The sequence below is a fragment of the Zingiber officinale genome, chromosome 10A (genome assembly GCF_018446385.1).
Source record: "Zingiber officinale cultivar Zhangliang chromosome 10A, Zo_v1.1, whole genome shotgun sequence".
NCBI lineage: Eukaryota > Viridiplantae > Streptophyta > Magnoliopsida > Zingiberales > Zingiberaceae > Zingiber > Zingiber officinale.
Genome location: NC_056004.1, coordinates 18,560,922 through 18,576,022, shown reverse-complemented (window position 1 = coordinate 18,576,022; position 15,101 = coordinate 18,560,922). Strand labels below are relative to the sequence as shown.

Below are 15,101 nucleotides of genomic sequence, written 5' to 3'. Positions count from 1 at the left end.
AAAACATAAGCAATGCCGCCCGGGGAGAAATAACCATCATCGCCAGCAGACTAACTAGCGGCGACTCCAATCGAGCCCAGAAGTCGTACGCCCGATGACTGGAGATCCATGCAGTAGGATGTAGCCAGGAGAAGGTGAGCGGGCCTGAGATTAGCTTCGAATTGGAGGCAGTCGAGATCCCTCATGACGACGCCTTGATCATCCGAGCAATGATCACTAATTATATCATTCACCATATCTTTGTTGACACAGGAAGCTCGGTGAACATAATTTTCAAGGAGACGTTCGATCAGCTGTAGATCGATCGGGGTGAGCAGCTACCTATGACGATCCTGCTGTACGGATTCACTAGCAATGAAGTTTTGTCGATCGGCCAAACAAGGTTGGCCATTTCACTCGGAAAGGAGCCGCTCAGGAGGACTAGGACCACGAATTTCATCGTGGTGGATGCCCCCTCAGCCTACAACGTCATCCTAGGACGACTGACCCTCAACGAGTTCAGGGTAGTAGTCTCTACCTACTGCCAAAAAATTAAGTTCCCGGTAGATGACCGGGTTGGAGAAGTCAAGGGCGACCAACTTGCCGCTCGGCGTTGCTACATCAAGATGGTCAAGACCGAGGCCAAAGTCGCTCGGAAGAATTTGCGACTCGAGGTAAACACTATTACTGAAAAACCTCCTACCCTCATGTACGAAGAAAAAGAGAAAGTCCAGATACATCCTTACCGAGCAAAGGCCACTACTTTCGTGGCTGCCGACTTAGAGGTCAAGCAGAAGACATAATTGGTAACTTGCCTCCAGCAGAACCATGACGTGTTTGCATGGATAACGCATGAGCTGCCCAACATCTCCCCAAGCGTAGCTCAGCATGAGCTACATGTCCGACTGGACGCTCGCCCGGTAAAGCAATGTAAAAGGGATTTCAGTGGCGAGCAGAACATGATCATCTGGGCGGAGGTAGAAAAGCTGTTGTAAGTCGGGCACGTGAGGGAAGTTCAGTTCCCAATCTGGCTCGCCAACGTTGTCCTCGTCTCTAAACCGGACAACAAGTGGCGAGTCTGCATCGACTTCCGTGACCTGAACAAGGCATACCCGAACGACTTCCACCTGCTACCTCGGATCAATCAGATGGTGGACTCCACTGCGGGATGCGAGCTGATCTGCATGTTGGATGCCTACCAGGGTTATCATCAAGTGTCGCTCGCCCGCGACGATCAAGAAAAGATCAACTTCATTATGATCCACGGTACGTACTGCTACAATGTCATGTCGTTCGGACTCAAGAATGTCAGAGCCACTTATAAAAGATTAATGAACAAAGTGTTCTGACGGCAGATCGATCATAACATGGAGGTATACGTAGATGATATCCTGATAAAATCCCTCCGAGTGGATGACCTATGTGCAGATATTGAGGAGACCTGCCGGACACTCAGGGCTTATGGGATAAAACTAAACCCAAGCAAGTGTCTGTTCGGCGCAAAGAGTGGGCGCTTCCTCAGCTACATCATAACCGAGTGGGGCATCGAGGCAAACCCAGTCAAAGTTAAAGCACTGCAAGACATACCCCCACCCCGCAACTTGAAGGAAGCTGGCTTATGCTTTAGTGCTTGCCGCTCGGAGGCTTCGCCCGTACTTCCTCGCTCACTCTATAATCGTGATGACCAATAGTCCCTTGGGGAGAGTACTTCTCAATCCTGAGGCGTCCGGACGACTGATCAAATAGACAATAGAGCTCAACGAGTTCGACATCCAGTATCAATCTTGAACTGCCATCAAAGCACAATCCTTAGCAAATTTCATCACCGAGGTACAGAGCCCAGAGCTAGAGGTCGTTTGGAGGATATATTGTTGGTGCAAGATTCCCTAGGTCAAGGTTGACCTGGTTGACCTGGTTGACATCCAGTATCAATCTTGAACTGCCATCAAAGCACAATCCTTAGCAAATTTCATCACCGAGGTACAGAGCCCAGAGCTAGAGGTCGTTTGGAGGATATATTGTTGGTGCAATATTCCCTAGGTCAAGGTTGACCTGGTTAACCAAGCCTGAGTCTTGGTTTGGGTTTCGATGTTTGACAATATATTGGGTATAGATGATATGGACAATGCAGGTGCAGTTGTTCATTTGGGGAGATTGTTGATACAATTCCCGTTTGGTCAAAGTTGACCAGTTAAGATTGTGAAGGAAAGTCAAGTAGGTCAAGGTTGACTGGATACTTGATTGAAAGTCCTGGTGAGTGAAGCCAGGCAGAAGGAAGTTCTGGTGAGTGAAGCCAGGCAGAAGAAAGTCTTAGTGAGTAAAGCTAGACAGAAGGAAGGCCTGGTGAGTGAAGCCAGGCAGAAGAAAGTCCTAGTGAGTGAAGCTAGGCAGAAGGGAAAATCCTGGTGAGTGAAGCCAGGTGAAAGACCTAGTGAGTGAAGCTAGGCAGGAGAAAAATCCTGGTGAGTGAAGCCAGGTGAAAGACCTAGTGAGTGAAGCTAGGCAATTGAGAAAGTCCTGGTGAATGAAGCCAGGCAGGAGAAATCCAGAGGGGTCAAGGTTGACCATACATCTGGTGAGAGTCCAAGTAGGTCAAAGGGATTGACCGGATACTAGGCACGAGGAATAAAAGTCCAAGTAGGTCAGAGGAATTGACCGGATACTTGGCAAGAAGAGAAAAGTCCAAGTGGGTCAAAGGGATTGACCAGACACTTGGTGAGAGAGTCCTAGCTGGTCAAGAGTGACCGGATGCTAGGTCTTATGTACCAACAAGTCATGGTTGACTAGATGTTGGTTTAGGGGGCTTTGGACTTGGTTTTGGGCAAAAACTAAGATTTGGATTGATTAGCCGATTGATTCAGCAGATTTGGATTGATCAGCCGATTGATCCAGCAGATCTGGATCGATCAGTGGATCGATCCAGAAGATCTGGATCGATCAGTGGATCGATCCAAAAGATCTGGATTGATCGGCCGATCGATCCGGTGAGTCCCCGCGAACAGAACCCCTCTGGATCGATCCAGAGGCTATTCTAGAGAGCACAGAGGCACTCTGGATCGATCCGTGGATCGATCCAAAGCCTCCCCGATCGATTAGGAGCAATTCAATCGATCGGGATCCGACCGTTGGCGTCGATTTAAGCTGCAGGCGTTCATTTCCTTCGGTAGAACTTCACCGATTCACTCTAGATACTCTCCAGCACCTCCATAGCTCTCTCCAAGCTCCAGATCGCCAGTTCTTGAAGATTCTTGGAGGCTTTTCAAGTCAAGAGGCGGATCAAAGACAAGAAGAAGAAGTTAGGGTTAGGATTTTTATTGCACATCTTGTAAGCTTTTGCTTATCTTGTATTTCCCTTTCTTCTTCTTGTATTGAGAGTGTTGTAGGGCTTCTCCGCCTTTGGTAGTTACCATAAAGGAGTGTTATTCATAGTGGAGGGTGCGTGAGTAGGTGTGGATCCTTGGACTAGTCACCTCTTGTGAGGTGGATACCAAGTAAACCAACCTTGTTAGCGTTGTGTGGTTTGTTTCTTGTATTTCCGCTGCGCATCTTTGAAGAAACAAGCAACGACGAGCATCTAGCACGCGACGAGCTATTCACCCCCCCTCTAGCTACTTTTCGGTCCCAACATATATGTGGATGGTTCGTCCACTCGGCAGGGGAGCGACATCGGCATACTACTCATCTCCCCGCAAGAAGATCGAATGCAGTTGGTCGTTCGGCTAGACTACAGGGCCACCAACAATGAGGCCGAGTACGATGCACTAATAGCCATATTACAAGCCGCTCGGCACGTTGGAGCAGTCAAAGTCTTGATCCATTCGGATTCTCAGTTGGTCGTTCAATAGCTGTCCGGAGCATTCGAGATAAGCAACGTCCGACTTAAGCTCTACGCAGAGGTCTTTGAAAAACTGAGGTCCAACTTTCAAGAAGTCGTCATACAGAAGATCCCCCGAACAGAAAATCAAGCTACAGATGAATTGGCCAAGTTAGCTAGTTCGCTGTCGCCAATTGTCATGGAGCAGCCGATCGAGAAAACCTCTTTGGTGGCACACATCGATCGAATGGAAGGACTCACTTTCCCGAATGATTGGAGGATAGCGATAATAGAATTCTTGCGGTCGGGAGCTACCTCGTCTGATCATGAAGATGCGCGGTTATTAAGAAAAAGAGCCGGACGATTCACTCTGATTGGAGATCAGCTGTATAAGAAAGTCTTCTCCCGACCTTTGCTTAAGTGTGTCGGGTCAAAAGACGCCAACTACATACTACAAGAAGTGCACCAGGGATCCTGCGTAGGACATCTTGACGATCAATCATTTGCAAGGAAGATACTACTGGCCGGATAGTTTTGGCCAACCCTCCAGCAGGACGCCGCTCAGACAGTGGCCACGTGTCTGTCCTGTCAAAAGTATCACAACATCTCGCACCGACCCACCGAGGAGATGAAGATGTCCACAGTCTCTTGTTCATTCGACCAATGGGGCATGGACATCATCAGACATTTCCCTATGGCAACTGGTCAACAAAAGTTCCAGCTCGTCGCGGTGGACTACTTCTCCAAATTGGTCAAAGCTGAGCCTCTAGCCAAGATAACTGAGTAGATGGTCATGAAGTTTTTAAGACAAAACATCATATGCCGGATCGACATCCCTCGCTAGCTCAGCTCAGATAATGGAAGACAATTCGTCAGTCAGAGGCTCAGGGAGTGGTGCGAAGAATATGGTACCCAGCAGGCCTTCACTTCCGTGGCCTATCCGCAGAGCAATGGGTGAGCAGAAGTCACTAATCGGGAAATTCTCCAAGTCTTGCACCCTTGGCTCGACCATATGGGAGGCAGCTGGGTCGATGAGCACCCGAGTGTGTTGTGGGCCCTTCGCACGGCGCCAAAGGAAGGGACTGGTCTGACCCCATTCCACCTGGTGTATGGCGGCGAAGCGGTCGTCCCCGTTGAGGTCGGATTAGAGTCCGATCGGGTGCAGCATTATGATGAAGACGATGTCGAGCGAAGGCTTTTGGAGCTGGACTTGGTGGATGAAGCACGCGCCAAACCTACAACGACAGCGGATGAAACAAACCTACAACCGGAGGGTGATCTCAAGGTCCTTCCAAGTCAGCGATCTCATTTGGAAGAAAGTTAAGCCAGCTGGGGACATCACCAAGCTCGAAGCTCCCTGGGCAGGACCTTTCAAGGTCATGGAAAAGCTCCGCTCGGGTGCTTATTATCTAGAGGATGAGACGGAAAGGCGGCTCGAATGACCATGGAGCGCAAGTGTAGGAAGTGTATTTATACATTTTTGTACGTCCTCTCTGAATGCAGGGTCAAAATAAAAGATTTCTAAGCTATATGTCGAACGACACATCAAACGGTCGAGCGGCGACCTTAAACTCTCATCTCCACCAACGGTCGAGTGGCGACCTTAAACCCGAGTCTTCACCAAATCGTTGAGCAACGACGTTAAACGCGTGTCTCCATCAATGGTTGAGCGACGACCTTAAACCCGAGTCTTCACCAAATCGTCGAGCGGGGACGTTAAACACGTGTCTCTACCAACGGTCAAGCGGCGACCTTAAACCCGAGTCTTTACCAAATCATCGAACGGCGACGTCAAACGCGTGTCTTCACCAACGGTCGAGCGACGACCTTAAACCCGAGTCTTTACCAAATCGTCGAGCAACGACGTTAAACGCGTGTCTCCACCAATGGTCAAGCAGCGACTTTAAACCCGAATCTTCACCAAATCGTCGAGCGGTGACCTTAAACACATGTCTCCACCAACTGTCGAGCGACGACCTTAAACCCGAGTCTTCACCAAATCGTCGAGAGGCGACCTTAAACTCTCGTCTCCACCAACGATCGAGCGGTAACCTTAAACTCGAGTCTTCACCAAATCGTCGAGCGGTGACATTAAATGCATGTCTCCACCAACGGTCGAGCGACAACCTTAAACCCGAGTCTTCACCAAATCATCGAGCGGTGACGTTAAACGTGTGTCTCCACCAGCAGTCGAGCAACGACCTTAAACTCGAGTCTTCACCAAACCGTTGAGCGGCGACGTTAAACACGTGTCTCCACCAACAATCGAGTGGCGACCATAAACCCGAGTCTTCACCAAATCGTCGAGCGGCGATGTTAAACGCGTGTCTCCATCAACGGTCGAGCGACAACCTTAAACCCGAGTCTTCACCGAATCATCGAGCGGTGACGTTAAACGCGTCTTCACTAACGATAGAGCGACGACCTTAAATTCGAGCTTGCTCTTACGGTCAAGCAGTTAGTCGCAGATACGAGATCATGAGTATTTGCAATCAAAGGCAAGAAACGCTGTGAAAAGAAATGCTTCACCGAATGGACGTACATATATTAAAATCAAAATTTCCAAGACTACAGTTGTAAGATAAAGATGAGAGCTTTGCCAAACGGGCGAGCTTACATTAAGACTTCAAAAAGTTTTCAGCGCTCAACCTCACTCAAGGTAATCCAGAGCGTCGTCAAATAGTCGGTCATCTTATCCCGACTGATAACGCTGTCCTTCAAGGTCGCGGGAAGGTGGCCGCTTGCCTTGAGCTGATTGATCGTCTCGTCTATCATGAGGTTACAGAGCCGAAGATAACAGGCGACTACTTTATCATTGAACGCGTCCGAGCGCATGTAGTTCTATTTCATTGCTGCAAATCAACTCGGCTCAGCGTCCTGATAAATTTTCAACACCGCTCGGGAGCCCTCCAGCTCAATCTTCACCTTCCCTAGCTCATCCTAGGCCAGCTTCAGTGCTACGTCCTTATCGGAAAGCTGACCCTGGAGCTCAGTTTCCTGCGCCGACCGTCTCACTCGCTCGGTCACCATGAAATCTTCAGCCTCCTTGAGCTTGCTGGCGAGGTCTCGAGCCTCCTTGTTCTTCAACTCTAGGTCCTCGATGGCCCGGTTCTTCCTAGCGGTGGCTGACTCGATCTTTTTGTCAAAGGTGCTGACCTGCTTCTTGAGTCGGCCCAGCATCTCCTCCTGGCCAAAGGTTTTAGCTCGTTCGATCTCAAGGAGCTTGGTCGTCTTCTCCAGGTCGGCCTTCAACTTGGCCACCTCCTTCGAATCGGCGGCGGGTTAGCTGCTTGAGGCTCTCAGCTTCTTTAGCTCGTAGTCCAAATAGGCAAGCTTGTGGCACATGGTCAGACTCTTCACCCAATACTACAACCAGTGAAAGGAGTTAGATCCGATCGGAGGAAAGATAATTACAGTAAGAGCTTACCCCAGTTGTCATTTGGGTATGGTTGTTGGCGAGCGCGCCCGGGGGCATCACCGTCGCTCGGGCTTGAGTTTCTTTCCAGACTTGGGCGAGCGGACCCCGGATGATGACTTGATGCTCAGGAGTGTGCGATTGGATGCTCGGCTTGCTGTACTCCTCCGTTAACAGATGGAGAATCGCCGTGATTGATTGTCGACCATCCGGGGCCGAGTGGGTCGAGGCTTCTGGAGCGGCCGACCGGGACGCAGATATCGGGAGGATGGCCGATCGTAGAACCCTCGATGGCTGCGAGGATGGAGGCATGGAGGCCAGGGGCTCTGCGGCAGCTCGACCACCGAAGGAGTCCGGTCGGAGGATATCTTAAGCATGGTCTCAGGAATTGCGGACGGATTCGAGGTGCCGACCTCGACCCTTTCTACGGATCCCACCGTCGAAGCAGCAAAGCACGAAGATTCTGCTCGGCGCCTCTTGCGCATTAACAATGGCTCGCCAGAAGAGCCTGAACTCTCCGGTCGAGTGATAGGCACTTGCTCAAATGGTTGCTTCAAGCCGCCAACAACCTCAACATTGGGTGCTCGGCTAGCTGCCCCTCCACTCGTCAGGGCGGGAGTCGCTACGCTCTCATCTTGAGAGTTGACCGGCTGTAGGCCACGGCTCGCTAATTCTTCAGTAGCAACCGTCTCAATCTTTATGTCCTGAAGCTTCGCGAAGTTGGTCATCCGAGCACGCAACATGACTTCGGCTATAAAAGAAACAGAAAAATCAATTAGAATCAAAGGAAAAACGTACATGGAACCTCTTCCCTAAGCTGGTCGGGAGCCCAGTACGAATCAGACTCAGGGCCAAAGATGTACAACACACCCTCAAGCAACAACTTGTGGATGTCATACTTCTGGCCGGCCAGCATAGATGCGGCATGAAGGTAGTCCGAGCGGCTCTTATATTTCTTCAGATCGGGTTGAGGTGGTAAGCCGACTTGCTAACGGGTCCGAAAGCTTGGCCGCTCAGGAAAATGCATAAAAAAGAAGTATTCCTTCCAATGTTTATTGGAAGTCGACATTTTGTCAAAGAAAATCAACCCGACCCGAGACTAAAACAGATAAGTCCCCAGTTTGAATTGTTTAGGGTAGTAGAAGTAGTGGAAAACTTGAGGAGTCAAAGGGATGTCGTACAACCGAAACAACACGATGACTCCTCACAGAAGGCGAAATGAGTTCGGCATGAGTTGCGGAAGGGAAACGCGGAAATAATTACAGACTTCAACAATGAATGGATGAATAGGGAAGTGGAGATCGGCCACAAAATGTTGGTCGACGGATCATTTGGCCGATCGGAAGGAGAAGCTAAAACGAGCTCGTGATTGGGGGGAATCTCAAAAGCATTGTTGAGGCTCTCAATGTCACCCTCATCGAATCTGGTCTCTATGGTGGTGTACCAGAGCCCCGGGCCGACGTTAGACGATTGCGGGGAGCTCACCATTGTCAAAACAGATGGAGAAGTTCGAAGAAAAGAAGGGCGAACGAAAAGCACACACTACTGGAAGACTGAGAGTGAAAAGAAAGGCCAAGGATCAAGGATGAACAAGAAAGGAAAGCTTACTGGAGAAGAAGAAGTCGCCGGAAAGGGGACGCAGAAAGTCGCCGAAAGGCTACACAAGAACGGATCGCCGGCAGCTCTCGAGGAAGACGCTAATGCAAAGGAGAAGTCGGCGCCGTAAGGTTATAAACCTATGGCTTGGTCGATGGAGACTATCCAATCTAGGGCTCCAGATCCGATGACAAGATCGAGACGTTGATTTTGAACCACCAAAGCGTCAAATCGTCGTTCGTCGCGTCAGGCGTGAGGCAAGCAGAGGTGCTACACGTGGCGCTGTATCATAGGGTAGCATTTAATGGAGGTATGGGAAAGCGCTAGACCTTAATGCACTAGGATCCGCGCAATTCCCGAGACATTTGGATGTCGTCATCCCCAACCGCATTCGTCCACAGAAACCAGGAAAAATCCATTCCAAGTCCATATGCTCATCTTGTTGATCGACCCAAAAAGTCAGACCTACGGTCGGTCGACAGTCTTCAGTAGACCGGTCGGCAAGGGGCGGTCGCACAGCAGGCCGAAGTCAAGGGTGGATCTACATCCGAGTGGAAGAACCGTTTCAGAGACAAATTGTCCAGTCAGTCGGACTGACAACGTCCTTCGACAAGACTTGAGAGAGAGGCTTGTGATGCAGTGATAAGGGGCCCACCCCGCGGAGGGTCACGACCACAGTGTAGGTCAAAGTCAAGGTGGACCAACGCCCAATATCCTCGGCCGTTCGGGCAACCCACTCGCCCGACTAGGATAAATAAGACCCGATCCAACATCAGTATAGCTCGGTAACACACTGAACATCTGACGCTCCGAAAAACAAGTATCCACGAAGGCGCGTCGAGCGGCAACCCCATTCGGCCTTACATCAATCCTCGAAATCAGCAGAGTGGAGTGATGTGATGCGGACTACATTTATACACATCAATATTATGGCCGAGCAGCTTCCCGACTCGACCAAGGAGCAGATCCATCAACCAAGCACTAATCCCGTTCGGTACATCAGCGGAACAAGGGATAGTGGAATGTCGGTCGAGCGTCTATCTTGCTCGGCCCAGGGGCAAACAGTGTTCGGACAAGATGAAGGTAGACTGAGCGGCTCTTCCGCTCGGCCCAATAATAGACAAAAGGTGTATCTGTTGGTATCCTTTTGGGAGTCAGTGTTGTCGACAGACGGCATGGTCGACGGTATGGTCAGACAGAGGATTGTATGGCGGAAGCTTCTACTGCCACGTTAGAGATATGCTCGACTCGTTAAGGTATTGTGTCAGAAACACTTTCTTGACACGTCTTCTACTGTCCCGAAGCGCGCACGCTTTAGGAAGCGTGCACAAGCGCTACAGGAGCCCTATATAAAGGGGGGGTCCAAGCTTCAACGAAAGTATGCGAGAATCCACTGTTGCTACTGTTTGTTTGCTTTGCTTCCACACATCGCCGGTGACTGACTTGAGCGTCGGAGGGCCAACGTCGGGGACTCCTTCTTTAGCTCGGCACTGACGTAGTTGTGGTTGCAGGGCCGCGCGGAGTCAACACACGGTCAGCCGGAGAGCCACGTCCCCAGCTTCCATCACCTCGACTATCGGACAAGATCATCTCCCATTACACACTTTTTCTCTCCGCACAATTTCTCTTTCATCATATTTTCTCTTTGCTCAATTTCTTATCATTTTCTCTCGAGCAATGATATGCATAACGAAAAATCTCAAGGAAAAACTCAAGGATAGACACATAAATTTATGACCCACCATTTCACTTTTTGTGGGCCCCATCATTTTATGTGTCTATCATTGAGCTTTTCCTTGAGATTTTTTTCTTGAACATATCATTTTTTTTCTCTCATCACACTTTCCCTCTCTACATTTTTTTTCATCACACTCACTTTCTCTCTCATCACTTTCTCTCTCATCACTTTCTCTCTCCTATCACACACTCTCTCCTCATTTTCTCTCACCACTCTCTCACCTTTTTTTTCCTATCATACTTTATTTCTCATGATAATTTTCTCTCACATTCAATTTTCTTTTACACCTAATTTTTTCTCTTATTTGTGTCAAAGGTAAAAAAAATTTAAATTTATTCCGATTAAAAATATTCAACTAGTTAAATATTATTTTTAAGAATTATATGTAAATTCATATTTATTTTCATTCCTAGTATTATGAATTAATTGTCTAATACATCTCTAATACGGATTTAACCGGTCAAATCGATGGAATGTACGGTGATCACCTAATTAATTTCCAGCCTCCCATTCTTTTTTCATGGCTTAAATTTAGCATTAATTCCACCGCCTATGTAAATCGCCTCCTCCCTCCTCTCTACTCATACCTTCGCCATGGCTTCCCTTCGCGCATGCATGCTTCTCCTGGCCCTCCTCACCGTCGCCTCGCTGACCAGACACACCGCCGCCGACGAAGCATCATCTTCCGCCGCCATCGACTGCCCACCTGGAAGCACCAACTGCCAAGAAGAGGAGTCGCCCGACAGCGATGGCGCGGAGTCCCAAGGGTTTGAGTTCGACCAGGAGCTGGTGGTCCTGGGTCACTGATAGTATCAGCGACGACGATAATTAAGCAATTCAATTATTGGTTTTTAATCATTGGCAATAACTATCCTGGTTCAAACGAGTTCGTAGTTTAATGTTCGATCGAGTTGCTGTTGATTGCATAGCAATTAATCGATAAAAATTGTCGAAAATAGCTTTTTCACTCACACGTGATCAATGTGAGATGGGTATTGATGGGACGAGAAAGAGACAAAGGTTGAATCTGACGGCACAGCAAACGAGTTTCTTTTGGTTTCCTCTTTTCTTTCCTTTTCCTTTTCCTTTTCCTGCAATAATCGTTTTCACGGGAGGAGGATTTAGTACCGATGGCAATTGCCAAACAGATGTCTTCAACTTCCACGGAACAACAAAATAAATATCAGCCTTTCTTATCGAAGAAGAAGATGACGACGATAGCATCGGGTTTCTGACAAAATGCAGAGGCCAATTTGATTCGTAGGTTGAAGACAGCAACATTTCAACAGGTGCCTGAGCTGGTGACAACGGCCTCAGGCCTAAAATTCACCTCTGTTAATTCTGTTCTCAGTAATCGACAAACAACTTTGTTTGTTGCAGATTGCTGGAGTAGTCAACTTCGATTTTTGTTTGCCAAAGGAGCGATTGATAAACTCTATATTGATGTTTAAACAATTTAAGCATTTCTTAGCAAGAGATGCATTGTGGTAAATCTCTAGTTCGAAGCGAGAAACTAGTAAAAAAGCACGGATCTTCAACAAAAGTAGTGAATTTGAAGTAGATGGCTCTAGAATCTCAGCATTTTTCTCACCTTTAGAAAAAGTGTTTAATCCGAGTCGATCTTGATCAGCCCGATGCTCTTGTGGGCCGAGTCGCGGATGGAAGCCTCCAGAAGCGGTAGCCTCGACATGTAGCTCCTCACTTCGTTGCGGATCATCTCTTGCATCGCCGCCAAGAACTCCTGGCTAAATTGGAAAGGCGGATCGCCGCCTTCCGCCGGCAGCAGCGGCGTCGTCTCTTCGAGTTGCCTCGGCGCATCACTGCAGGAGTCATCTCTGCCGCTCTTTTTCTGGTCGGGTATGTCCGCCACTCGATCTGATCCGGGCAGAGCTAGAGTCAGAGACGTCAGGGGATCGTGTTCGTCGGCGGGAGGCTGAGAAGCCGAAGGCGGAGCATCCGCCGTGAAGTCGCACTGCTGCTCTTGAAAAGGGGGAGAGTAATAGGAAGGCGGCAGCGCGACGCCTCCGGTTCTGGCAACCGGAAGCTGCGACGCTGCTTCTGCCTGCGTTCGTTGGCTGGAGTCGCTCGAATCGGACCTGGAAGAGCTGTCGGGGTTCAGACAAAGTTCCGCGGACGCGAGCACCGGCCCGACGCTGCGCGCCCTCTTCAGCGGCGGGGTCGGAAACTCCTCCTCTCCGCCCGAAGGCGCCGCCGCGTCGGTCAGCCAGGAGGACTTTCGCTTGAGGGTGGAATTCCAGTGGTTCTTTATGGCGTTGTCGGTGCGGCCGGACAAGAGTCGGGCGATCGTAGCCCACTTATTCCCAAACCGGCGGTGGGCGCGGACGATCGTCTCGTCCTCCTCCTCCGTGAAGGGCCGGTGCTCCACCTGCGGCGACAGCTGGTTACACCACCGCAAGCGGCACGACTTGCCGGACCGCCCGGGAATAGACCGGCTGATCAAACTCCAGTTCCTCGGCCCGTGCTGCTCCACCAGCCGCCGCAGCGTCTCATCCTCCCCCGGGCTCCACGGTCCCTTGATCCGCTCCGTCGCCCTACTCCGACCCACCGCCGCCATCGACATCCTCCGATCAACAATCCCTAGCGAACCGAATTGCAGCGACAAATCAAGGCACCCCTGAATCCTTCTATTAAGAAGACGGGGATAGGTTTGTGGAGTAATATAGAGCGTCTGGGGGAGTTGGGCGGCGACCGATTGCAGTCGGTTCGACCGTTCGAGTACCGGTTGAAGGGCGACACACGCACCCGCCCGCCCGCCCGCCTCCACCACCACCAAGGCGGTTTAATTGGGTACAGCTGGCTCACGCACACGTGTCGCCCCTCTCCCACTTCTTTGTCCCCCTCTCTCTCTCCTCCTCAGTTCGGATCGGATTCTGATCCACAATCCGAAGATCCGGTTCGAGGAAAAATTCAAACAAATGAGATTCGGGGATCGGATCGGGTACGCAGGGGGTCATTTTACCGACCCGATTTAGGTTATCGTTACGTGACGGAGAGGAGAAGCTGAGACAGTGCGTACCGTGTCGCCGTCGTCGTCTCCCCACGCTTCGATCTTATCCTCCAACCGCGGCGGTTGACGTCATGTCGCTGCAACCGCACCGAAATTGAAAAACTAACCGGGAACAAGGAGTTCGGTTGGGTGACGGGGCGGAACGGAACGGAACGGAACGCAACGGCCGCGGCACCACCAAAACCCGTCACGTAATTCTGTTTCCTCCGTAACAAACACCCTCGCGCGGTGGCCGCCACGTCGGTGCCTCAATCAACCCGTTTCTCGTGTCCTTTTCTTTATTTAAAATTTATCTGAACAAAATGGAATTAAATATATATTATACCTTAAAATTATCATGATTCATGCACGGTCATGATTGTTGTTCACAGAGCATGGTTGTCATATGGCCCCGTGCGAGGCCGCACTCTCAAGTATATCAATTCTTCAATCAGCACGCTCCACGGGATAAACGTGCCTTGAGCTCCTCCGACACTTTGGCTATAACGATCTACTCTCGATCTTACAAATATGGACACGATCCGATGCAGCGGAAGGTGGCCCCTACCAGCTTTGCAGCTCAGTTTGCGCCACGTCGACGAGCCCACCCTGCGCACGGCCGACTCATGGCCGGCGTCCTCTGGTACCATCTCTAGTCTCTTTCTCATAAATCATTCTGTTCAATAATTGATCATCCCTTTGTCATAAGTATAATTCCTTGGTGATATTGTTGATGCCGATATGGTTGATACAGGCAGAAACTTTTGACTTGGTTGAAGTTCTTTATGTGGTTCAGAGTAGACCAAGCGGCAGCCGCGTAGTCCGATTGTTCAATTGCCACGACTTGTCAACCTTGATGTCGCCTTTAGAAATTTTATTAGTGCCCTTTGGTGTCATGCCTCTATTGACACTAGGAATTGAAACATTCAACTCAAGTCACATAACATGCGTAAATTGGCAAATCAAATTCGAATTCAAGTAGCTCATATCCTCATATTTCACTAAGACGAGGACTAGATCCGACCGCCCGATCCATCCTGACCAAATTACATCTCGGAAAGATGATCGAGTTGCTTTTCGGAAACTAGTTTGTCTCCCCTGCAAAAACAATGATAGGTAAACGCTACACTCGTTGAAAATCAATATTGGTTCTGTTTTTGAAAAGAACAGGGCAACAAGTTGTAGTGGATTTGGACTCTTTCACTCACTTTTAGGGAGTTTTGAGTGCTTGCTCTTGGTTGGCTTTGCTTCGGTGGGGCAAAAAAGAGAGTAAAAAAAAGGAAGTTGTAAAAGTGAGGGTTGCTTGTGATAAAGCATATTCCTTTCTTAGCGAACTCAAATCTATCATTTAAGGACAAGTTGGGTGAGGGTATCCAATGTTGCATGTCATCTTAATGCACTTCATGTTATAGAAGGCAATGCTAATGGTAATTAAGATAATAATTTTATGAAATGACATGATGCAGAGTCACATGTTTAGCATTCACTTTATTTAGGGAGAATAAGTAAATCAAGGCCGATAATGTATAAATTCGGTTTAAATTTTATTTAA

General features: G+C 49.3%; 1 protein-coding gene and 1 long non-coding RNA gene across 2 annotated transcripts; one reads left to right on the top strand and one right to left on the bottom strand.

Moving 5' to 3' along the window:
* Window positions 1–12,071: 12,071 nt before the first annotated feature.
* On the bottom strand, window positions 12,072–13,296 carry LOC122027698 (transcription factor MYB44-like). Its single transcript, XM_042586700.1, has one exon. The coding sequence runs from the start codon at window positions 13,121–13,123 to the stop codon at window positions 12,149–12,151; it is 975 nt and encodes a 324-aa protein (XP_042442634.1). The 5' UTR covers window positions 13,124–13,296; the 3' UTR covers window positions 12,072–12,148.
* Window positions 13,297–13,333: 37 nt separating this feature from the next.
* On the top strand, window positions 13,334–15,002 carry LOC122027699. The gene is made up of 2 exons (XR_006124501.1): window positions 13,334–14,192; window positions 14,304–15,002. It is a non-coding gene; the product is annotated as an uncharacterized LOC122027699 (long non-coding RNA).
* Window positions 15,003–15,101: the final 99 nt, after the last annotated feature.

Excerpts from the sequence above, each read along its gene's own strand:
- LOC122027698 (XM_042586700.1), bottom strand. The coding sequence starts at position 13,123 with ATGTCGATGGCGGCGGTGGGTCGGAGTAGGGCGACGGAGCGGATCAAG.